Source organism: Erinaceus europaeus, chromosome 10, assembly GCF_950295315.1.
Source record: "Erinaceus europaeus chromosome 10, mEriEur2.1, whole genome shotgun sequence".
NCBI lineage: Eukaryota > Metazoa > Chordata > Mammalia > Eulipotyphla > Erinaceidae > Erinaceus > Erinaceus europaeus.
The window spans coordinates 104,051,558-104,075,561 of NC_080171.1; the positions used below are offsets into that span (position 1 = coordinate 104,051,558).

The 24,004-nt window shown below is 50.4% G+C and overlaps 1 protein-coding gene and 1 long non-coding RNA gene across 12 annotated transcripts in view; one reads left to right on the plus strand and one right to left on the minus strand.

The window, feature by feature from the left end:
• Positions 1 to 4,416: 4,416 nt before the first annotated feature.
• RAPGEF1 (Rap guanine nucleotide exchange factor 1) overlaps positions 4,417 to 24,004 on the minus strand; it is a 147,636-nt gene continuing 128,048 nt past the window's right edge. For 5 of the 11 annotated variants that reach the window (XM_060200410.1, XM_060200414.1, XM_060200411.1 and 2 more), the window contains 15 exons: positions 19,800 to 20,072; positions 18,913 to 19,005; positions 16,933 to 17,021; positions 13,517 to 13,625; positions 12,615 to 12,690; positions 11,246 to 11,319; positions 9,562 to 9,665; positions 8,884 to 9,069; positions 8,487 to 8,571; positions 8,294 to 8,388; positions 8,116 to 8,194; positions 7,932 to 8,033; positions 7,141 to 7,238; positions 5,879 to 6,007; positions 4,417 to 5,661 (listed from right to left, as the gene is read on the minus strand). In XM_060200410.1, the coding sequence (XP_060056393.1) occupies positions 5,511 to 5,661; positions 5,879 to 6,007; positions 7,141 to 7,238; positions 7,932 to 8,033; positions 8,116 to 8,194; positions 8,294 to 8,388; positions 8,487 to 8,571; positions 8,884 to 9,069; positions 9,562 to 9,665; positions 11,246 to 11,319; positions 12,615 to 12,690; positions 13,517 to 13,625; positions 16,933 to 17,021; positions 18,913 to 19,005; positions 19,800 to 20,072 (1,743 nt within the window). In that variant the 3' untranslated portion in view covers positions 4,417 to 5,510. The remainder of the gene's footprint in view (positions 5,662 to 5,878; positions 6,008 to 7,140; positions 7,239 to 7,931; positions 8,034 to 8,115; positions 8,195 to 8,293; positions 8,389 to 8,486; positions 8,572 to 8,883; positions 9,070 to 9,561; positions 9,666 to 11,245; positions 11,320 to 12,614; positions 12,691 to 13,516; positions 13,626 to 16,932; positions 17,022 to 18,912; positions 19,006 to 19,799; positions 20,073 to 24,004) is intronic. The other 6 variants (XM_060200418.1, XM_060200420.1, XM_060200416.1 and 3 more) reach the window with 2 other exon arrangements.
• LOC132540929 (uncharacterized) lies at positions 9,548 to 12,338 on the plus strand. Its single transcript, XR_009552126.1, has 2 exons — positions 9,548 to 9,665; positions 11,246 to 12,338. It is a non-coding gene; the product is annotated as an uncharacterized LOC132540929 (long non-coding RNA).

Sequence of the window (24,004 nt, forward strand, 5' to 3'; positions counted from 1 at the left end):
TTTTGTTTTGCGTTTAACGATTTAGTTCTTAGAACTAGGGCACTGCTCCGCTCTGGCATATATGGTGGGACTGGGACTTGAACCTGGGATGTCTGAAGGTTAAGTGTCTCAGGCATGAGTGTCTGGTGTACTATTACTGCACACTCTGGCCTCATCTTGTCTGTCAAGACCAACATTTCCCTGTTGGTTTTCAGTCTGGTTGATCAATTGATGTGCATGGGATGTCAGGTCTGTTTGTTCTCCCCTTAGGTTTGCTAGTAGCTAGTATGTATATTAGATTTACCTGCATTGGACATGTACTTATTTAAGACTGATTTATTTCGTGAGCAAGACCCTGAGGACTGCTTGGACATATATGGTGTTGGGGGTACAAGCCCAGGGCCTCATGCATGCAAGTCCTGAACTCTGCCACCGAACCACCTTCCTAACCTATCATCATTTTGTTTTCTAGAATGCTCTGCATAGATCTTACTGGGTTTATTCCTAGTATCATAGGTCTTGCGATGCTAGTTTGAGGGAATGGTTGAATAACAATGGACAAGCTGGGATCATTGCCTTTTCTGATTTTAAAAGGAGTGCTTCAAATATTTTGACAGTAAGTGTAATGTTTGTATAGGATTTTAGAAGGTTCTTTATCAGGTTAATGAATGTTTCAATCTATAGTTAGCTAAGTATTTTTTTAAAAATTTATTCCCTTTTGTTGCCCTTGTTGTTTTATTGTTGTAGTTGTTGTTGGATAGGACAGAGAGAAATGGAGAGAGGAGGGGAAGACAGAGAGAAGGAGATAAAGTAAAGACACCTGAAGAACTACTTCACCGCCTGTGATGGGACTCCCCTGCAGGTGGAGAGCCTGGGGCTCGAACCTGGATCCTTATGCCGGTCCTTGCACTTTTGCACCACCTGCGCTTAACCCGCTGCGCTACCGCCCGACTCCCATTAGCTAAGTTTTTTTAAAAAAATTATTTATTGGGTAGAGATAGCCAGAAATCAAGAGGGAAGGGTAGACAGAGACAGGGAGACACCTACAACACTGTTTCACCACTCACATAGCTTTCCCCATGCAGGTAGGGACTGGGGGCTCAAACCCAGATCCTTGTGCATTGTAACATGTGCTCAACCAGGTGTGCCACCACCGGCCCCTTGTTAGCTAAGTTTTTTTTTTTTTAATATACTGATTTATTTTCCCTTTTGTTGCTTGTTTTTTGTTGTTATTGATGTCGTTGTTAGGACAGAGAAATGGAGGAAGGGAAGACAGAGAGGGGGAGAGAAAGACAGACACCTGCAGATCTGCTTCACCGCCTGTGAAGCGACCCCCCTGCAGGTGGGGAGCCGGGGGCTCGAACTGGGATCCTTAAGCCGGTCTTTGTGCTTCACACCATGTGCACTTAACCAGCTGTGCTACTGCCCGACTCCCTTTAGCTAAGTTTTTAAGCAAGTTTTTGAACAGGTGTATATTAACAAAGCCTTTTCTGAGAATTATGACTATTCTTACTTTAATCTGTTAATATGGTACATTTAGGAGTGGCTAAGGAATGTTTATAACTTGAATTCTCAGCAGTCAAGACAGCTCATTTCCAGTCCAGTGTTGTATAGAAGTGTGGTCCTCGTCTGGGACCCCTCCCCTTGCAACTCTGTCATCTTACTCTGTTTCTGTCCTATACCTGGGACCTCGCTGTGCTATGGCAAGGTCAGTGAGCATGGAGGTGGCACTCCCATCTCTTAAGTGCCCAGAGTGACAGATCTGGCCTTACCTGTACAAGGGGCTGGACACCTGGACTGTACAAACATTCTTCTCTGCTTTCTGCTCACCCAGTGCTCCCACTCACTTCAGCAGCTTCCAGTGATGTGTACATATCACCATGTGCAAGGACCCAGGTTTGAGCCCGTTCCCCACCTGCAGGGGGTGAAGCAGATCTGTAGGTATCTCTTCTATCAAACAAAATTAGAAAAAAAAAAGGGGGGACTGGCTGCTTGGAATAGTGGATTTATAGGACAGGCACTAAGCCCCCATGGTAACCTTGGTGACAATAAAAAAAAGGAATTGCATTAGGTCAGAGCCTGCATATGTCAAACGTGTGGGGCCCAGCACATTCCCTGCGGGCGCTCCATCCCTACATCTGAGGAGACCCTCAGGGAGGACTGATTCTTATACACTGCTGGTTTGGTTCCAAACTCTGCCAGACATTTGGCCTCAGTATTTGCCTATAATTTGCTTGTATTGAATTCAGTGTCAAGATGGTATTTCATTCATAAAATAAGTTGAGGTGTTTTCTCCTTTCCCTTTCAGGGGTGATCATGTAAGATTAAAGCCCCATTTCGCATAAACTCCTTGGTAAGCTTGTCTGGACATGATTTGTGAGTGGATTTCAGAGCAGATCTCATTGTATTTTTTGCATTTTACTGGATAGGACAGACACATTGAGAGGAGGGGAATAGGGAGAGAAAGATAGACATCTGCAGACCTGCTTTGCTGCTTGTGAAGCAACCCCCCTGCAGGTGGGGAGCTGGGGACTCAAACCTGGGTCCTTGTGCTTACCCGCCCACACACTGCAGCACTTCTCCTGATGGGAGTATTTTTCCCCCTTAATTTTATTTATTCCCTTTTGTTGCTCTTGTTTTATTGTTGTTCTTGATGTCGTTGTTGTTGGGTAGAACAGAGAGAAATGGAGAGGGGGGAGAGAGACAACTGCAGACCTGTTTCACCGCTTGTGAAGCGACTCTCCTGCAGGTAGGGAGCCAGGGGCTTGAACTGGGATCTGTTAGCCGGTCCTTGTGCTACTGCCCGACTCCCAGGAGTATTTCACACTTTTCACATTGAAAAATTTAGAGGACTGACTGGGTTGAAGTGGTGACAGCTAATCAGATGCTCTTCCAGACCTGAAGAGGTAGAAGCTTAACTCTGTTCACATGACACTTACAGATGGAGAAAATGACCAGAAAAAGGGGTAGTTTAACCATCTGTGGTCTGAACAAGGGGGGGAACTGGAGAATTATGGTTCTCAGAGCATCTGAGTCCCGGGCTCTGGAAGGCAACCTTGCGGTGGTCAGCAGAATCTGTTTAACCTGACGGTGCCTGCACACCAGGTGGGTCGCAGCAGTTACAGAGATGACCTGGTTGGCAAGACTGGGCCTGGGGTCCGAAGCTGGTCTGTCACCTTGGGAAGGTTGGGACCAGGCTGGTGACAATGGGAAGCAGGCTCGTGTGCTGAAGTCATTTGCCCGAGGATGCAACTGGTAAGCGGAATAAAAGAGCGGCAGTGATGACTGTGGTGCGTGCTCAGTGAGCAAGGGGTGTGGAGGGCTCCCCTCAGGTCTGGGGCCCCATCTGTCTTATGTTAACAGTGCAACTGGCCCAGGGATACCTTCTGTTGGGAGGGAGTGTCCTGCAGGGCCCTGCCCTCTGGTGCTGACTTGGAGGGGTGACAGCCGGCACAGGGTGCCTCAACCCCTATGGGGGCAGGTGGAGGAAAACTAGCCCCTTAGGGGCCTTGGAAAAGCAGCTCTAGATACTGCTTTTGTGCAGTGGCCCACAAAACCCAGGTCTTCTGTGGAGTGTGTAAGACCTTGGCCTGCCAGGGGCCCCAGCCACCAGCTCCTCAGAGGATAGACCTGCCGGGATAGTGACATTAGTTGACACAGGTCCTTCATGCTTTGCGGCTTTCATCTGTTTATTTTCCTCTCATATAAAAGTTACAGGTTTGAAATGTCTGCAGGAAGATGCCGCGTCAGCCAGGTTAGTGGGGGATATATATTACAACGTAACACGGGGAGGCAGGGAGCAGACACTGCTGCCCTTTCTCTGCCATGCCTGCTGGCACCTGTCCCGAAGCCCAACTGCACTGGGGGGGGGGCGCCCCTCCATGGCCAGGCAGCCAATAAATTAAAACACTTTACACCCGCTGTCCATGCAGGGCGTCCCCTGGCACTTCTGCTCAGCCTGTGGAGACGCCTGAAGGGTATGTCAGGGACGTGGGGCCAGTTCTGAACAATTCAGTCAAGACTGAAAACAGGTGGACAGCCAGCCCTAACTGCAGCCACACAAGCCTCGCCCTCCAAGTATATCGAATACAAAGCAGCACTGAGCAGAGCTGGCCAAGGGCCTGGGCCAGGTGAGAGGGAGATTGAAATGGGAGGACTTAAAAAGCAGAACAAACTAAACCCAACCCACACACAATACTGTTAATAAACCCAGACTCTACACACACACTCATTAAATAATAAAGTGACATGTGCCGGCCATTGCCGGCAGGATCACTGCCAGAGGGGATCGCAACCGACATTTCACAGATTTCCTCCCCTCTCTGTACAGGACAAACAGAAACAAAGGAGGGAAGACCAGCCCAACGTTTTCTTCTGGATGAAAGCCGTTCAGAAACCCCGTGAAGGACAAGAAGTGACGTGGTTGTTTCTTTTAAAAAAGTAAACAATTGGATGCCGCTTTCTAGTTTGTTCTGATGAAACTGGGCCAGCGCACACTTAGATCCTGGCATTCGCCTAACTAAGTCTCCACCCAGGAGTAGTGAACTCTCACTCCTAACAGGACGGATTCTGGGGGGCAAGGCGGCTCTGGTGAAGAGACCCCCCCCCTTCGATTGTCAACCTCAGCAGCGAGAGTGGTTTTTGAATGGGAGGCTGGAAAATGCACTCCCCCCGGAGGACAAGCAAGCCTGCCCAGCCCACACCGACCCAGGGCAGCAACAGCACTGGCGGCATCTGATGAGACGAGGCGCAGCCCCACCAGAACCAGCAGGGTAGGCGCGGTGTCCACGGTGTGGGAGGGACAGGAGTTTAAGGCACAAAGCAAGCAGAGGAGGGGGTCTCCTCTGGAGAGAAATGCCCCTCCACTGTCCCCTTTCTGGATCAACTCACTCAGAGCTACCGGCCTGCTCAGATAAAGCTACCTCCTGGTACAGTTCTCCCTGGCTCGCCCACCAGACCACTGGAGGGAGGTGATGTGCAGAGAGCCAGCACATGCTATAGGAGGACTGAGAGCCAGCTGGTTATAGGAGCTCCAGGGCTGCCGACAAGGCTCCCTGTCGTACCCCCCACCATCCTCTGCTCCAAAAGGCAGAGCCTGGACTGTACAAACAGATTCCCCTCTGCTTTCTGCTCATCCAGTGCTCCCACTCATTTCAGCAGAACCCTGGAGCTTAAGGAGGGGTAAGGATTCCTGCTGCTCCCAGACCAAAGGGATGTCAGTGGGAGGGACAGAGGGGAAGAGAGAAGTGAAAGCAGAAACCAAACCAAAACAGAAAACCACCAGTTCACAAATCAGGACAGAACCTGCCTGCTGGATCCAGAGTAGGCCCTGGGGTCCCCTCCTGCGGAAGAGGGGAGGGAGGCAGGAAGCTGCCACAGGCTCTGGGTTCCTGCCCGAAACGAGGCCTGGCTGGGCCTTGTGGCTCTAAGGCTGGGACACCACAGCCACAACAGGTCCAAGGTCCCTTTTTGGTCTCGGAGCTGCCCTTTGAGCCTTGCTGGAGCGTTCTCCTTGCTCTTGACACCTGCTTCTAGGTCTTTTCTTCCCGGTCTGTTTTTCTCCTTGTTATGTTCCTGGGTTTGATTTTCAGAGACAGTTCCCATAAGGCCTCCTCGGCCAGGTGGTCACTGAAGTCGTTAAAGAAATTTATGATGTCATCGTTTCTCCGGATGTCATAGTGCCTGTTGGGGAAAGTAGGTCATCAGTCAGGGACTGAGTGCTACCTGCCCATGCCAGCGTGTGGAAGGAGGGGCCTCACAGCTGTGCGTAGCCTGGCTGGGCTCTGGAGCTTAGGCCCCAGGTCCCCCACTATACTGAGCCCTGAGGGTCCTGAAGAAGCAGTAATGTTCTGTCATCTCCCACCTGTATCCCCCACTTCCCACAGGTTATGGCACTCACGCCTGCTGGAAGCACCGCATGCTGTCCAGAATGTTGAACTGCTGCCACCGTTTGGAAAAATTCACCTTCCCATCAATGTAGTCTGGGTTTCCCAGGTGGACAAAGGTGAGGTCTTGAAGGATGAGCCCCCTGAGGATGGAGAAGACGTTAACACCCTGAGTGCCACTTAGAAGGTGGCTGGTTTTCAAGTGAGCTGCTACACGTCCAGGCCTGAGTGGTTACCAAAAATAAGAGCATGGATATGGACTAACAAGCAAAGACTTGCCGCCCCCCCCCAAAAAAAAAAAAACAAAACAAATACAACCACTGAATCCACAAACCTCACTAAACCGCATCTGGAACACCTGCAGACACCGAAGCATCAGGTGGGTGCTGGTGTGTGGATGGGGTGAGAGGGCTGAAGCCAAGCACCAGAGGGTGGGAGCTCTGGCAACAAATGCGTCAAGGCTATACAGAGGCGACCTCTGAGCTTTGGTCCATGACCTCGGGGGTGGGCGTCAGCACAGTAGCCAGGGATGTGTGGCAGCTGATGGACTATGGTAAGCTGACCCCTACTTCTCAAGGGAATAATAAACATAACTCTACTCCCATTCCACCCAATATACAAACAAGTGGAATCTAGTAATTATAATTGCAATAACAAACACAACAGATGTGCAGGGAAATAGCAAAAAGAATGAAATGAAAGGTCTCTCAAGAATTGTAGATAGAGAGGGGCTATCAGAGGAAGGTGAGAGAAACTCACTATGTGGTCTCTCCAAGAGTCTAGCACAGTAAGACCATGTCTGGAATGTATTTTATTCAATATGAACTCCTCCGATCCAGGAAAAAAAAAAAACAAGACCCTAACTTAGGAGGTTGTGGAGATCACAGGTAACCTGTTTCCAGAACACATAAGAGGTAGGAGGCAGGGTGAAGGCCTTGACAGCAGCCCTCAGCCTGGGCCACTGCTGAGTCCTGGTTCCTCTTCTGGAGATATTCTGAGCATACTAAGGGCTCTGATAAGTTCTGTGACACAGGAATGTTTACATTTTTCCACCATTTCCCAAGCTTCTCCATGAGGTTCACTTGAAATGCTGTGGGCTACAGCGTGATGTTGCTGGGGGGGAGAGAAGCTGCACTGTCTCATCATATGCAAGGGCTTTAGTGGAAAATGTGGGGAGGAGTGGGACTGGGGTCAGGAAGAGAATGGCTGTATTCACTAGACCCCACTCCCTCCTCCCATGCAGAGCACACCGGGTCAGTGTGGAGGCTTTACTCACAGGTATGGGATACAGGGCGGCTCCACTTCTGACAGGGCAGCCCGGTAGGCCCGGAAGGAAGATGAGCTGTCAATCAGTGTGCAGTACTCTGCCAGACCCTGGGTGGGCGGGATGCGGAACCGTGAGGACAGTGCCCGGGGCTCTGCTCTGTGTGTGCACATGAAAGACCCATCTCGGCCCTTGCTGCAGGGAGGTGGGGCTTCAACACAGAACTATGGCTCTAAGGACCCTGCTGCACGGAAGCTAGTTTGAATGCTTTTAACTCTGCCTTCTTGCCTCCCAGCGTCCACAGGAGCTGCCGTGTACAGGTCTTAACTAGGCATCTCAGCTATCCATCCCCTGCCTCCTACCCCAACACCACTTTCCTCTATGCTCCACTTGCCCATCTAGCACTGTCCCTTCATGTCACTCTGAAGAGGACCTCTGGGTGGCTCATGAGGCCAGTCCTCAGCCTTGTGTGCTTTTTCTCCTGTCTTGTCAAGGAACCTCTCAAAGATAAAGACCCAGTTTCTCACGTCTCCCACTCTCTGTCCTTTGAGAGTGTTGAGTCCCCTGGCTGATGCCCCATCCCCTCTTCTGGGAATTTTCTTCCCAGGAAGCTCCTCCAATTGAGGCTGTGTGACACTCCTAGGAGGCCTCTCAGACCACCCGAGAAGCATGGGCTAAAGGAAGGAATGAGCTGGGGCCGTGTCAACCTCAGCACTAGCTGACGGAGGCAAGTGGGGTGGGCTGTCCCAGTGCACAGGACCCAGCCCTTGACTCCAGGTGCACCAAGTCCTCCCACCTCTCACCTCAGATGTCTGCTTCTGCCACTCCAGTCTGCGGATGGGGGCCGAGTCCAGTGCTGAGAGGATGGCCAGGTAGGAATTAAAGTTGTTCAATTTCCGTAAGTGCTGCATAGAGGCAAGGTAGCCGTGAGGGCAGGTGGCGGGGGTGGGGGGCCCTGGCCTCCCAGAGCAGGGTACCCTCAGTTACCTTCATGATCTTGATGAACTTCAAGAGTAGCCGTTCCCTGTCTTGAGCCTTTTCCTGTAACATGATTATTGACCGAACCCTGTGTGGACCAAGAGAAAGTGGCGGGTGAGCTGACCGGTCTCCCTGACTCTCAGGGAAGGAGCCCCCCCCCACACACACACACTGTGGCCACTCTCACCAGTAGGACATGTTGTTGAAGTGCTCTGTGAACTGGGTCAGATTAGGGCTCTTCTCTTCGTTTTGCTCTTTTGCCCAAAGTAAAACCTCGGGGATCTGAAAAAGGAAGTAGGCTGGGTAGACCAACAGTCCGCTGACGACCTTCCTGGGTTGGCGTGCAGCCAGCTTTCCTCCCGCCCCACCCTGCACTGCACCTCTATTTTGTAGAAGAGCTCAGCATCCAGCAGCGTCAGCTGCTCCGCTATCTCGTGGCTGTGGAAGTCATGCAAGGTGCCCGGCCTGGAAGACACAAAGGCATGTTCAGTGGGCTGCATGGCCTCCACTGCTTCCATTCTGCCAGGTCTTCTCCTGCAGAACCCTTTGGGATTGAGCTGCCCAGTGGGAACAGAGATGGTGCTGTATGAATGAGGGACAGTCACTGGCGAGGAGGCAATAACTGAGCAGACAGCTGGGGTGGAGGGGCAGGCAACACCATCCATGATCAGGAGGGAACTGTGCCTGGATCTCTCTCTCCAGTACTGGGAAACCGTCTGCGTTATGACTGGTGTGGGGAGGACGGGAGAAACGGGCCCTGGGTGTCTGGTGGCTCACCTGGCTGCTACACCCCTGGCTGCCAGGGGCTGGTCAGAGTCGGCACATCTGAGTAGCTTCTTCTGGTCCACCTTGTCCAGGATGTTCTTCCGGAGCACGCGGGCCAGGCTGAGTTCTCCATTGCACACCAAGCGGAAGACCAGTTCCATCAGCAGCTTTAAGATCTCTTCTGTCAACTCCACGAGGCTGAAGGACCAAGGGGTCACAGGTCAGTGAGGTGCACACAAAGGAAACGGTGGCTGCGCTCAAGTCCATGGTCACATGGCATCAGAGCTCAGAAAATTCTTGCAGCATGAGAAAAAGGCTCTGGTGGGATGGCTGCTGGGGTGCTTTCCTGCTGTTCACTCAACGCTTGCACGAGACAGTTCTCCCCCAGACTGTTGGGCCTCCACACGACCATGTGGGTGGCAGCTTCAAAGCTGTGCTTTTACTGAGTAGGGCCACTCCCAGCAGAAAGCAATAGCCCTGAAGGTTGTTTGCTTCATGACTCTCCAGACTCAGGAAAGGGGCCAGCCCTAAGCTGTGTGCATGAGGGATGGCCCCCGTGAGGAAACCAGCTGGGCCAGGGCTTGTCTAAGAGGATGCTCATTCTGTCCAGGTCATGTAAGGCAGGAGCAAACCCAGTCCAGAGCTCTGGGGCATACTCCCACCCCAAAGGCGGCAGGCAGGAGCACTCACCAGAGCTCATCCACCACCCGCACCAGCACAAAGAACGTATTCTTGCTCACACGCTTCTTGAATGTGTCAGCGAAGGGAGAGAACTTCTCATACGTGGGGCAGAGGTTAAGGAAATCTTCTCATCCAGTCAGGGATAGCTGAGTCCCGAGGACATACCACCATCCAGGGTGAGGGTGCAGGACATCAAGGACCATGCACACTGGCAGAGAGCTTCAGAGCATGACTCATCTGACCCCAAGGACTGCTCTGGACTTACCCCTGCAGACCTGTCTTCATGGTTTTGCCTTTCTGCTGAATCTCGGGCTGAGAAAGGTGGTCAGATACCCAAAACCCAGGTACAGAGCTAGAGACGGACCTTGTCTAATCTGAGTTCCCCCATTCACACTGCTTCGGGCCTCCTCCCCACTGCCTTCATTCTTCCTTGGGAAGGTGGCGTCTGCCCTGTTTTGTTCCCCATCAATTATACACAAATTTCTCTGGCTTACTTGAGATCTGCAAGTGCCAGAGACAGTCTCTGAGCCTGGAGTAGAGGGTTTACTAGCTACTGTGTCCAAGCTCTTGAAGCTGCAATATTTTCTGAAGTGGCAGAGTAGCATGTGTGTGTGTTCTCCCACCAGTCACTTGGATGACTCTTCTGTTTCTTCTTCTGGTATCTCCAGGGTCGTCGTCCTGCGCGACTGCACTGCGCTAACTGTTCTCAGCTGGAGAGAGGGCGATGTGCTGTGCAGAGTGCTGGAACCTGGGCCACGCACGTGGAAAGCAGGTACCCTCCTCAGTTTTATTTTTTCTCTGCTGCCAGGGCTTCACACAGCCGTGTGACTGCAGAGATAACTATGGCACTGCTCCACCTGACTTTCCTTACATAATGGCATCATATGAAATGGTAACATGCACTAGGCCTGACACTAACAATCTGACTAGTGTGAGTATATCTTTCACTGAACTAGAGCTGTGAGCAGGAGGCTAGAGGAAAATCAGCTCTGTAAAGAACTGAGAGACCAGCACCTCCAGGGTTGGGAAGCCTCAGGGCACATGGCGGGGTTCAGGATGGCCAGGTGCAGTGCCTGCAACTGTCCAGCAGGTGGCGGCTACAAGCTGTGATATGGGGAGGTAGCCAAGGAGCCGGGCACCCTGGGCATCTGAGAAAGGTGGGGCAGGAAAATAGCTTATTTCTTGTGTTCCTGTTTTGCCATGTGCATGACTCAGGTTCAAGCCTCGCCTCCACCAGGTGGAGGGAACTTCAGTGTGGTGGCATCTTTGCTTTCATCTAAAAAAGTCAGCCTGAAGTGGTGAAGCTCTGGTGACAACAGGAAAGGGGGTGACCCACAGGCACCGGGGCTCACGAGATAAACCCAGTGTCTTCCGCTACCACTCCTGCACGAGGAGGTCTCGGAAAGGGGGAGCCTGTGGCCTCAAGGTGTAAGAGGCCATTCTGTCTTCCCATCTGCCATCAGGTGGAGAGTCTGTCACCTCTCTCCAGCGCTGTAGCTGCAGACACCCCCTCCCTCCCTCTCAGCATGCTGCCGCCCCTGCCTACTTGATAGACTCTCAGTCCTCCTCCAGAGGAGCCTTGCCCAAGGCTAAGCAGAAGGTCTGAGGGGTGGAGCCAGGGTTGCCTCTCCCCCCACCGTGCACATGAGCCTGCCGCCCTGGGAGAGGGTGGGGAAGGATATCTGTACTGCAGCTTCTTGATGAGCTCCTCGGGGGTGATGAAGGTCCTGTAAGTGGTGAGAAAGGCCTCGCAGTACAGCACCAAGTCTAGAGGAGGAACAGTGCGTTAGTGATGCATGCCACCAGCAAGGGACAGAGCTGGGCCGCGTGCCCGGAGGGGACAGCTCGCTGCCTGTTTGAAACTTCGTGTACACAGAATGAATGACTCACACTCATCAGCAGAGCTGGGAACCAACATCTGGAGAATTTCCACTTATTGAGAAAGCCAGGAAAAAGCTTCAGAAGTCAGGTGGGACTCGGCTTCCACCTTTTCGACACTAATGAAAGGAGGCATGGTATTTTCTAAATGTAAGACACTACCCCAGACAAAATGACCTGCCAGGCGTTATCCTACTTTGGAGCTGAGGTCCAAGTTTGTGCCTCATCGGAAAGCTGTTTAAATGGACAGGGGCTGCCTCCTAGCTGGCTGGAGAAAGAGGCCCCATGTTTCCAGATAAGCAGCGCTGACGGAGGAAGGGGAGCAGCTTTGGCTCCTGCCCTGAAGCTGGGGGCAGCAGGTGTGGGGAGGGAAACTCACAGCGGTTTCTCCTTGGCCCCCATCCAGCTCACTGTTCTGTTCAGGTTAGGCTTGCATTCTAATGGGGCCGCAGAAATTCATGACAGGGACTTTGCATTAGTAAAGCAGAGCCACCCTGTCCATGCAGTTCCCTCCAGCTGACCGCATCTGGCAGGTCAGTAGAATTTACCACGGAGAAATGGGGGCGGCTGTTCATTACTTTTGGACAACTCCTCATGCTGCTCCTATGGGTGCCATGAGCCCTTTCAGGGACTGCCTACCTGCTAACATGCTCATGTTAGCTCATTCTCATCTGCTGGACACCAAACCCTTTTGAAGGGCTGGACTCAACTCCCAGGAGGAAACCCCGAGGGCATGAGAGGCTGTGGGTGAGTTTGTGGGAGCCCTTCTATTTTCCAAATTGTGTTTAGTGTAAATATAATTTAGGAATTCCCAGACTCATCCTGTCTAACAAATGTTGGGGAAATTTGCTGTAAAAACACAGGGGAAGGCTGTTTACAAAAATGAAATTGGTGGGTTAGAGTTTCAAGATTGGAGTGTCCTTATTCCCGCCACATTTTGACCATTACTGTTACTTCATCTTAATAATTTAAGGAAATGAACATGGGGCTGCTCTGCACTGGAAGCTCACTTTCTACTCCAGCTGGAGGCCCCTGGGCAGGGGTGCAGGGTGCCCAGGTCATCACCACCTTGCACCAACAGGGCATAGACCTGAGGGGGTTCTCACTATCGTGACTCAGCAGCGCCCCTGTCTGATTCATTCAGGGAGGGCAGCCCATGGCCAGTGTAGAGTGCGCTACCATACCTTTCCGGTCTGTCTCGGTGGCATGGACAAGCAGGATATCCCCTGATCCTCCGCGGACATCTGGCCCATCATCACCCTGCAGTGACAACAACACAAAGATGGGTGTGAGGCAGAAGGTGGAGGAGAGCAGAGCGGGAATGAGGTGAAGATGCTGCCTCCCCTGTGTACTTGGGGTGGGGGCACATCACTCCACCTCTTCCTGTGCATCAGGCTGGGAAGGAATTATGGGGCCACCACAGAAAGCAGGCAGGACCCGGTTCTTCCCAGAAGCCCTGTATCAGCAGTGTCAGGCATCACTTGATGTTCATTTATGCCTGGCCTGCAGCCAAGAGGAGCTGTCATCAGGGCCAGGAGCCCAGGCTGCACATTGCCAGGCCTGGCCCCTAAACCCGCTGTTCTGACTCTCGAGTCTGCAGTGCTGCTCTGAGAGATGTACCTGCCTCTTCTGGACTTGTGTCCCCAAAGATCAGACTTGCAGCCATGTTGTCTGCTAGTGAGGGCTTGTCACACACAGGCTCCGTGTTGAGCACCTCATGTGGATTTCTTTCTCCCAGTCTTTCGCATACCTAGCACCTATGTTATATGTGTGAAGACCCTAGTTCAAACCCCTGGTCTCCATCTACAGGAGAAAAGCTCCACAAGTGGTAGAATAGTGCTTCAGGTGTGTCTCCTCTCTCCCTCTAAGGGAAAAAAAAAAAAGCCACCAGGAATGGTGGGGTGGAGTCAAGTCATACAGACACTGAGCCTCAGCAATAACCTGGGTGGGGAAAAAGTGTCAGAGGATAGAGTATTTTGTCCTAGAATTAATCCAGGTGCTCAGTACCTTGCTTCATCCTTGACTGAAATATCTGAAGGTTACATTCTCCTCAAAGCCCCTTCTTTGTGGGCTGAGAAGCACTCACCTCCTGCTTCAGCGTCAGTCTGGACATGATTTCACTGTGGTCAATGAGGGATAGCTCATCTACTTCCTCTGACTGAGCTGACTCTGGAGCATCTGGTGACTTTGGTGACCTGGAGGGAAAAGTGGTTTGTGTTGTGTCAAACAGGTCCCATGATGCCTAGAGGTTGTGCACAGGAACTGCAAGTTAGAATCATAGCCACAGTGTGAAGTCCACACCTGCTTCCCACCCTCTTCACGGGGACCTCTGTGGTGTATGGAAACCAGGAGGAGGGCTGGGTTTCTGGATCTGCTAGGATGCATCTTGTAACCTGGAACACCTTGTGCTTTCTTTGAATGTCCCATCTGTAAGAAAAGGCTAAGCACGAGTACCAAGGTTGCAGCGAACTGTTTTAAACAAATGCCTCCCTAACAGCCCAAAGTAGTGTAATCACACGTGTGAGGTTCTAGCTCTTAAAAAAAAAAAAGTGATGGTCTAAAGATAGTGTGTGAAGCTTCCCTCAGTGTAGCGGGGACCAGACTTGAACGTGGGTCATGCGCGTGGTAAAGCAGTGAGCTATTTGCTGAGCTGGCCTCATTATTTCCTTAAGGAAGAGAACAGCAAATGGGCCACTAAGGTGGGGCAAAGTTGAATGGCACTGATTCCAGTGCCATTCCCCAGCCTCTCCTCTTCTAAGTGTGAACTAGGCAGACAGGCCTTTGCCCCCCGGTAGATACAACCAGTTGGGGGAGTATTATGAGCTACGGGCTCTCCTCGTCTAAAGGGCTGGAAAGGGAGAAGCACTGCAGGTGCATGGCTTTCTCCTATTGTCTCATTTTATTCTCATAGCCAGGCTAAAAACCACACTTTTCACCCCAAGGTATAACAATTTGTGCCTTGGGCTGGAAAATGGCAACTGGACAGGCATCAGACTTGAGCCAGTCTGATCTCTGGTGCTGCAGCTCCTCTCTCTCTCATATGTAATAAATCCTTAAAAAACAAAAAGTCGTGTCTTTAGTAGGATGTTCTTGATGGGCCGGCCTGGAAGACCTGTCGTTGAGTCTGTAGTCTGGTTTTGATGGAGACACTGCCCAGTCACCACGCTCATCCTCTTTTGTAAGAGAACCCACTTTTTTTTGATGGACTGCTCTCAAGTGTTGCTTGACTAGAAAAACCCATCACCCCTTGGGTAATCCATGGGCACCTCAGCCAGTGAGTCAGACATGACTTGGATGGCATCCAGAGTGGCTAGGAACAGACGTGGCCTCTTCAGCAGGCCCCTCAGAAATGCTTCTGCTTTCTTAATGACTATTTTTTACCACCTCTTCAACTACTTATTCTCAGACCTGATGTCGACAGGTGGATTTTGTTTTACTACTGAACCATGCTCTACAGGGGGGAAAAGATTTAACATGTGGGATACTTCAGAGAAGGTGAAGCCAGTGCTGATCTGAAGGTCCATAAAGTATATAGGGGAAACTGACTCCCTACATATTTCTCTATCCAGCCAACTCTGACAAGTTCATTTTTGAAAATCAGTTCAAGAGATTAAATACAATAATGACTCCTTACTGATACTGTTTCAAAATAAAGACATTTTAGGATCAATGCGCTGAAAGATGATGGTCTGTCTATCAGATGACATGAGGGAATTTTTAGGAGTGGACTAAGTGCCATATTTGCACCTTACTTTCAAATGGCTCAGCAACACAATAGCTAGAAACGTTTGAGTCGGTAAGAGAGCTCATTTGGTGGGCTGACTGGCGCGTGCACAAACCTGGTCTGAACCCTGGGCCCTTCACACGCGAGTGCTGTGGTGTCTCTCCCTTTATTCAGAAGTGAGTACAACCATGGAGGCAAGCTGCACAGCAGATACAGCATCTCAACTGTGAGTGTGAGGTCCCAAGTTCAGTCCCTGGTATCACATGCCACAGTGATGCTGTCTCTCTCTCTCTCGCTCTAATAAAAATAATAAAAGGGAAAAAAAAAATCACAGAGTGGTGAAAATCCCTCACAATAAAGTTTTTCTTATTTTGGGAGGAAGGGGTGAGAGGATATTTTCCCCCTTCCTTTATTGCACGTGGGCGAAGCTGAGGCGGCAATTTGTCGTGTGTAATCTGAAGGGTGAATATGTGTGCAGGTAAGAGAACAACGGCAGACTGAAGGCCTTGGAGGGTTAGCCACGCGTTTGCCCTGCTCCCTTACACTTTTCTTTGCTCTCCATGTTTTCTGCTCTGTGCATGTAGACCTTTGAGACTCAGAAGAAAAACATGAATGTAAAGCCTCGGCTGGCAGGGCTCAAGGTGGCAGAGCACACGGTGGGGCCCTGAGTGTGACCACCTGCACCACACAGGACACCATCAAGGATGAAAAGGAGAATTCCATGGATGGTGGAGTGGTACTTTTCACTCCACCTCCAAAAAATACAGGGTAAAAATTGGGCCAAGGAGGTGACTCAGAGGCAGTGCAGGTGTGAGACTTTGGGTTTACACCCCAGCTTGTTAAAAATGAACAAATGGGGTTAAGCGCAGGTGGCGCAAAGCACAAGGACCGGCATAAGGATCCCGTTTCAAACCCCGGCTCCCCACCTGCAGGGGAGTCGCTTCACAGGCGGTGAAGCAGGTCTGCAGGTGTCTATCTTTCTCTCCCCCTCTCTGTCTTCCCCTCCTCTCTCCATTTCTCTCTGTCCTATCCAACAACGACAACAACAATAATAATAACTACAACAATAAAACAAGGGCAACAAAAGGGAATAAATAAATAAAATAAATATTAAAAAAAAAAAGAACAAATGGGGGAGTCGGGCGGTAGCGTAGCAGGTTAAGCACAGGTGGAGGATCCCGGTTCGAGCCCCTGGCTCCCCATCTGCAGGCGAGTTGCCTCACAGGTGGTAAAGCAGGTCTGCAGGTGTCTTTCTCTCCCCCTCTGTCTCATCCAACAACAATAACAGTAATAACCATAACAATAAACAAGGGCAACAAAAGGGAAAAAATTGCCTCCAGGAGCAGTGGATTTGTAGTGTAGGCACCGAGCCCCAGCAGTAACCCTAGAGGTTAAGGGGAAAAAAAGGAACAAACAGGGCTATGTAAGAATCCCAGTTCGAGCCCCCGGATCCCCACATGCAGGGAGGTTGCTTCACAAGTGGTGAAGCAGGTCTGCAAGTGTCTATCTTTCTCTCTCCCTCCCCTCTTGATTTTTCTTTGTCCTACCCAACAACAACAACAACGATAAACAATAAGGGCAACAAAAGGAAAAAAATAGCCTCCAGGAGCAGTGGATTCATAGTGCAGGCACTGAGCCCCAGCAGTAACACTGGAGGCAAAACCCAGACAACTTAACAACAAATCAGATTCCCAGCAGGCCTGGTGCTGGCAGCAGGGACAGCTCCCAAGAGCCAGACTCAGTGCTGTGAGATCCGGTATCTGTGGATCACATCCTACCTTTCACCGCCGTCCCTTCCTTCCTTCCCGGCTGTACCACTGGTTGATGAGGGGTCTCTGGGGTGTCCATCTTTCACAGCTGGTGATTCCTGAAAAGAGAAGTTAGTGCTAACTTAGGACAGGCACCCTGCATGCAGCTGATCTGCCTTCCCAACATTCTTGTCTGCAAATGGTCTTAGAGCACAAGTTCTATGGAATTCAGGGGTGGACCAGCTAACCATGTGTGGCTTGTCACAGGAAGCACAAGTCTTCACAGCTAACGTCTTGCCTAGGGGAGAGTTCAAGTGCTACCTGTCACCTAGATGAGGCCATCCATTCCACCTTCTTTTGGAGAAGAATGGAGTCAGTTGTATTTACTCAGCAAAGCTTAGTCAGGTGCTAAGCTTAGTCAGGGGCTCTGGACTGTCTTATACAGCCTTACCAAGACCCTGTCAGTCAGCTCACTATACCCATCCACACAAAGATGTGTTGGAAAGGGCTGTTGGAAACACAACATATTTTTCCTATGCTTTTCTATGAAAAAAAATGCACCACAACTTCTGACAACCCAGGACAAGCTGAGGCCAAGCAAGGGCCCTGCTCAATGTCACATGGCTACCAGGCTGCATAGCCTGAACTTGAAGCCAGGGTCCTCTCTCCAATACCCGTGTGCTTGACACTGCGCTGCTGGCATGCAGCAGACCTCTGCTCACGCCCTAGTTAAAGCCTGCAGATCTGCTCAATGGCTTCCCAGCTATGGTTCCAAAGGGCCTTGAGGCACGTGAGTGCACACTCCCTCTCCAGTCTTTCCTTGTCCTGGGAAGTGGGCCATATCACTCAGTGATAAAAATGCTCTGCCTTTGAGCCATCACTGAGAAGGAGGGCAGTGTGAGTAAACAAAACCCGAGCAAGGGAGCTCTGAGAAGAGGCCAGTGCTGGCAGCAGTTACTGGCAGAGGGAGAGCTGTGGAAAGTCAGCTGGGGGCACAGGTCAAGGGGGGTGATGGCTGGGGAGGTGGAGAAACTGCTTCGTTCTATGGACCGTCAGATTCCATCAGAATGAAGGTCTCACCATTCCGTGACTCGCTAAGGCCTGGAGTGAAGCTTATCTTGTCTGGACATTTCAGGTCTGGTGGGGGCCCCTTTGGAAAGTCATCCTACTAGGAATGGCCATGCTTTAAAAACTATTAATGAGTGAGAAGGAGCCAGAGCACCACTCCGGCACATGCATGTGATGCCAGGGAATGAACTCGGGGTCTCATGCTCACAGCTCAGACTTCCTGCCTACCCCGCCACTGTCCAGGGTCCCAGGTCACCATGTTTCTAACAGAGGGGTGCTTGTGAGTTGGTGCTTGGGGAGGATGCCAGTTCTCGTGGGTGCCCCATCCCTGGACCGTCTTAGTTGGGACTGTGGGGAGGGTCAGTTCTGATACGTTTGAACCTGCTCACAATCTACTGCAGCAAGACTCAAAGTTGATTCACAGAATGGCTGCTCCTCACTGACTAGAGCTGGGGCAGCAAAGAAACAAGGGTCCCTGTGGTAGTTTGCCACTCTCAGGAGGTGCAGTGCGTGCACACAGCTGGGCGACCTGCCGTACCACCTGGCTTCCGTGGGAGAAGCTGAAGGTAGAGGCATGCTGGTGGGGAAGGCGGCTCTGAGAAGGCTGGTGTGAGAGAGGAGTCCGGAGATGGGCCTCAACACCAGAAGATGGGTAGAACGAAAGCCCCGAAAGCAACCGGCTATGTGGCCCATGCCAAAGTCAGGCTGCTCCCTGGGTTTCCAGAACACCCATCTGGCCAGGCCGGAGGACGGCGACACGTACTAAGCACAAGCAAAGGGATGACCTCCATGGGGAAGCACGTCCTCTCCCCATGAAGCCCAGCGGGCTCCTGCAGGCGGACAGGGGGCCTATTCTGCCAGTGGCTGGGCAGCTCAGCCAGAAGCAGGGGCCAGTGGCGGCCAGGCCAGGCCACATGCACGAGCAGCCCCGAGATTACTTACTCCTCCAGAGAGAGCCAGCTCCTTGCTGCTCTGGCCAGAGGAATACAGACTGACGTATTCACCCTCACCCGTGTCCTCACTGGCATTTTCACTCTGGGGGAGACAGGAGATGCACATGTGACAGGCACTCCTGCCAGCTCCCACTGAGGGCTCAGAGGGCAGCCCACTGGGCAGGCCCTGACCAGGGTGTTCCTCTCATGACAGATCAGATGGTACTAGCCTGCGCTTGATCTCCTTAGGAAGCTTTGCCCTGGGTCAGAGAGCAAAACTGCCTTGGCTACCTCTGGCCTCCTATTGGTGGGACTCCACACTGCCTTCTCAAGTCTATTAACAGTCATGTGATCTATCCTGGGGAGGCATGCTTCTCCCCATTCTACTCTAGTGGGGTGTGAGGGGTCTCCAGAGTGGAGGAGACAATTGCAGAGGGAAGAGGTAACATCTCACAGCTCAGCAGTGGTGACTCCACTGTCCTCTGACCTGCAGGTCCTGCGCATAGACGGAGCACCTGGGCTCAGGAGCAGCGGAGAGCAGGAGCTCAGCAGCACGTGGGACAGCCACACTGCTCTCCCGTAAGAGCTCTGTACCCTTCTTCCACAGGTGTTTGTGTCTGTCTCTCAGACAGACAACTAAAGAGAACTAGTAGCGCTTTTTATCTTAAGCTCACGAGCAAGGTCATGGGTATGGGAACTTTGTATGGAAAGTCCAGATTCCATTCTGGAAAGAGATGGACCACCGTTCTGCCTGCTGGGCCTCCACTGACTTCAATCTGGCCACGTTGTCACAGGCACAAGCCACCCACGGGCTTGGCCACGGGCTAGTGAAGGGAGGAGACAGCTTTTCTCAGAATGTGCAGCCCTGGCAGAGGTGTACGTGTTTCCAGTTCTCACCGAAGGCGTCTGGGGCGAGTCAGTGAAAGAAGTTTCAGAAGGAAGGCAGACAGTGTTCCCATGAAAGTCGCTCTCCTGAGAAGATGAGAGAGGCCCGTCCATGGCGCTGGGAGGTGGACTGGCCACAGGTGGCACCGCTAAGTCAGAGCTCTGAGACTGGTGGACAGGTGGGAAATGTGGAGAGGAAGAGGAGGTAGGTGGAAGGAAAGGCTGAACAGAAGCTTGGCTGTGAGGCACGAAATCCTGGGAGTAGGACCTAAACACAGACTTGTACTACAGAATTAAAGCAGAAAACAAATACAAAAAATAAATAAATAAAAGAGACGGGAAGAAGAAAACAGACAAAAGAAAAAGTAGTTAGATTAATGCAGCAGTGTGGCGCTAGGCGCTCACAGTAGTTCTGGTGAGGCACACCAACCCAGCCAGACCACTTGCTGTGTGGTTCTCGGTGGCAAGGGTCCCCACTCTGGCCCATCTTCCAGTGAAAGGGTCCTGAAGCCTGACCAGGGCTAACTTCCGTGTCAGAACAGGACAAGGGAGGCCCCACAGGAGAACGAGTCCCCCCAACACACTTGTCCCCCTTTTCACTGGCAGAATAGACCACAGAGTCCAGTCTATGCCTTTGGTCTTATGGTTAAATCCAACTAAATTCAATTCAGGTCTGTGATCCTATACCTGGTCAAACTTTCTCATTGTGAGTATTTTAGATGAATCCCTGGTTTTATCTCTTAAAATTCTAACAACGCAGCCTTTTAAAAATTGTAATTCATCTCAAATCCTGTTGGAACAGAATACAATGGCTGAAAGAACTGTGCTAGCAAAACACTAAATTTGTGAGTTGACTTCTTTCTACTTATTCTTTTCCTTTTCTCTCCCCCCCACCCCAAGTAAACGAAGTGACCTTACAATGCCTCTAATTCACAACAGATTTGCAAGGTTATATCCTCCCAAAGTCTCATCAAGAAGAAGTCTGAGGTCACACTATGAAGTGATTCCACAAGCACTCTGGTCTGGAACTCACTCTGGCCTTGCTGAGGATGGCAGTGGGGTTTTCCATTTTCTCCCTGGAGGATGCTCTCCCTTGAAGCCCTCTCACTAACTGGGAAAGTCCATGGGGGGGAAAAAAAAAGATGAGTGAAATGGATTATTTATGGGAGGGCCCTGGGTGGCCCCTGTGAGAAAGTGCGCACGCGCATGCGCGTGCGCAACACACATACACACACACACACACACACACACACACACAGTTTCAGGCAGTGCAACATCTGCTACAGATGCCCCTCTGCTGTCCAGAATGTACCGAGCCAAACAGACACACCCAGGGCTGCTATACTGTATTCCTCACAGCTCCCAGTTCATGTTAAAACTACAACCCCCAAAGGTATCATACTCCAGCCTTTGAGAGAGGATGCTAAAGAACTCTTATAATAGGCTCCAGAGAGATGCCATGCACTCCTGCATGTGACAAAGTCCACAGCCCAGAAGAGGGCTTCAGCTGATCACACCAACATCCAGATCCTGAACGGTCAGCCTCCAGGTGAGGAGTAGAGAGCTTTCATTTCTAAGTCGCTGGTATTTCTGAGTTCCTGCAACAGTCCTTGTTGACCACCCTCCAACCCACCCCAGGTAGACCCACGAAACACCTGGGCAGGCCGTGTAACAGGTGAGCAGCCATATGCCAACAGTTGCTATGCGGTCACAAAATGCAGCAAGTCTGACAGTGTCTTTCTGACCTGTTACAAGGCATGAACAACAGGTTCTAATTTGACAGTTCAGGGTGGCAAACCCCCGCCCCACAGGCACCTTTCCCAGACATGGCAGGAGAGCAGCTGCTAAGAGCACATTCTCAGGCTAGACTACCTCCTTTTATTCATGTGCCTGGAGCAAGTCAGAAAGTTCCTGAAGGGGGTCAGGTGGTAGCACACACAGCGGGTTAAGCGCACATGGCGTGAAGCACAAGCACCAGCGTAAGGATCCGGGTTTGAGTTCCCAGCTCCCCAACTGCAGGGGGGGGAGTCACTTCACAAGTGGTGAAGCAGGTCTGCAGGTGTCTCTTTTTCTCTCCCCCTATCCGTCTCCCCATCTCTCTTGATTTCTCTGTCCTATCCAGCAACAACAGCAATGACAACAACAATGACAACAACAAGGGTAATAACAAGGGCAACAAAATGGGGAAAATGGCCTCCGGGAACAGTGGATTCATATTGCAGGCACCGAGCCCCAGCAATAACCCTGGAGGCAAAAAAAAAAAAAAATCCACAAACCTCTGTTTCCTCCCCTGCACACCATGGATGAAGACCTAGCACTGCCCCAGGGTCAGTGTGGGAGTCTGATGAGACAGTGTCCCATGTCCTGAGCACAGAGCTGACATGTGAAAAGCAATCTACAGCTGCCTTCCCTTGACCTTCAAAATACCAATCTGAGGGTATTTTGAAATGGTTATGCAAGGCTTTATGTGCAAGGTGGCACAGTGGATAAAGCACTGGACTCTCAAGCATGAGGTCCTGAGTTCAATTCCCAGCAGCACATGTGCCAGAGTGATGTCTGGTTCTTAAGTGCGCTCTCTTTCTCGTGAATAAATTCTTAAAAAAAAAAGACTTTCTTCTTCTTAAATTTTTTCCCCTTTGTTGCCCTTGTTTATTGTCGTTGTAGTGGTCCATTACAGCTAATGAAATTGAAACAGTTATCAAAAATCTCCCCCAAAATAAAAGTCCTGGGCCAGATGGTTTTACAAATGAATTCTACAAAACCTTCAAAGATACCTCTACTTTTAAAAGTCTTCCAGAAGATTGAAGACACTGGAATACTCCCTGCCAGCTTCTATGAAGCCAACATCACTCTGATACCAAAAGCAGACAGGGACACAACCAAAAAAGAAAACTACAGTCCCATATCTCTGATGAACATAGATGCTAAAATACTGAACAAAATTCTAGCCAACCGGATACAGCAGTATATTAAAAAGGTTGTTCATCATGACCAAGTGGGGTTTATCCTAGGCATGCAAGGTTGGTTTAATATACGTAAATCCATCAATGTGATCCACCACATCAACAAAAGCAAGACCAAAAACCACATGGTCATATCAATAGACACAGAGAAAGCCTTTGACAAAATACAACATCCCTTTATGATCAAAACACTACAAAAAATGGGAATAGAAGGAAAATTCCTGAAGATAGTGGAGTCTATATATAGCACACCTACAGCCAACATCATACTCAATGGTGAAAAACTGGAAGCATTTCCACTCAGATCAGGTACTAGACAGGGCTGCCCACTATCACCATTACTATTCAACATAGTGTTGGAAGTTCTTGCCATAGCAATCAGGCAGGAGCAAGGAATTAAAGGCATACAGATTGGAAGAGAAGAAGTCAAACTCTCCCTATTTGCAGATGACATGATAGTATACACAGAAAAACTTAAGGAATCCAGCAAGAAGCTTTTGGAAATCATCAGGCAATACAGTAAGGTGTCAGGCTACAAAATTAACATTCAAAAGTCAGTGGCATTCCTCTATGCAAACACTAAGCTAGAAGAAATTGAAATCCAGAAATCAATGCCTTTTACTATAGCCACAAAAACAATAAAATATCTAGGAGTAACCCTAACCAAAGAAGTGAAAGACTTGTATACTGAAAATTATGAGTCACTACTCAAGGAAATTGAAAAAGACACAAAGAAGTGGAAAGATATTCCATGTTCATGGGTTGGTAGAATTGACATCATCAAAATGAATATATTACCCAGAGCCATCTACAAATTTAATGCTATCCCCATCAAAATCCCAAGCACATTTTTTAGGAGAATAGAACAAATGCTACAAATGTTTATCTGGAACCAGAAAAGACCTAGAATTGCCAAAACAATCTTGAGAAAAAAGAACAGAACTGGAGGCATCACACTCCCAGATCTCAGATTGTATTATAGGGCAGTTGTCATCAAAACTACTTGGTACTGGAACATGAATAGACACACTGACCAGTGGAATAGAATTGAGAGCCCAGAAGTGAGTCCTCACACCTATGGACATCTAATCTTTGACAAAGGGGCTCAGACTATTCAATGGGGAAAGCAGAGTCTCTTCAACAAATGGTGCTGGAAACAATGGGTTGAAACATGCAGAAGAATGAAACTGAATCACTGTATTTCACCAAATACAAAAGTAAATTCCAAGTGGATCAAGGACTTGGATGCTAGAC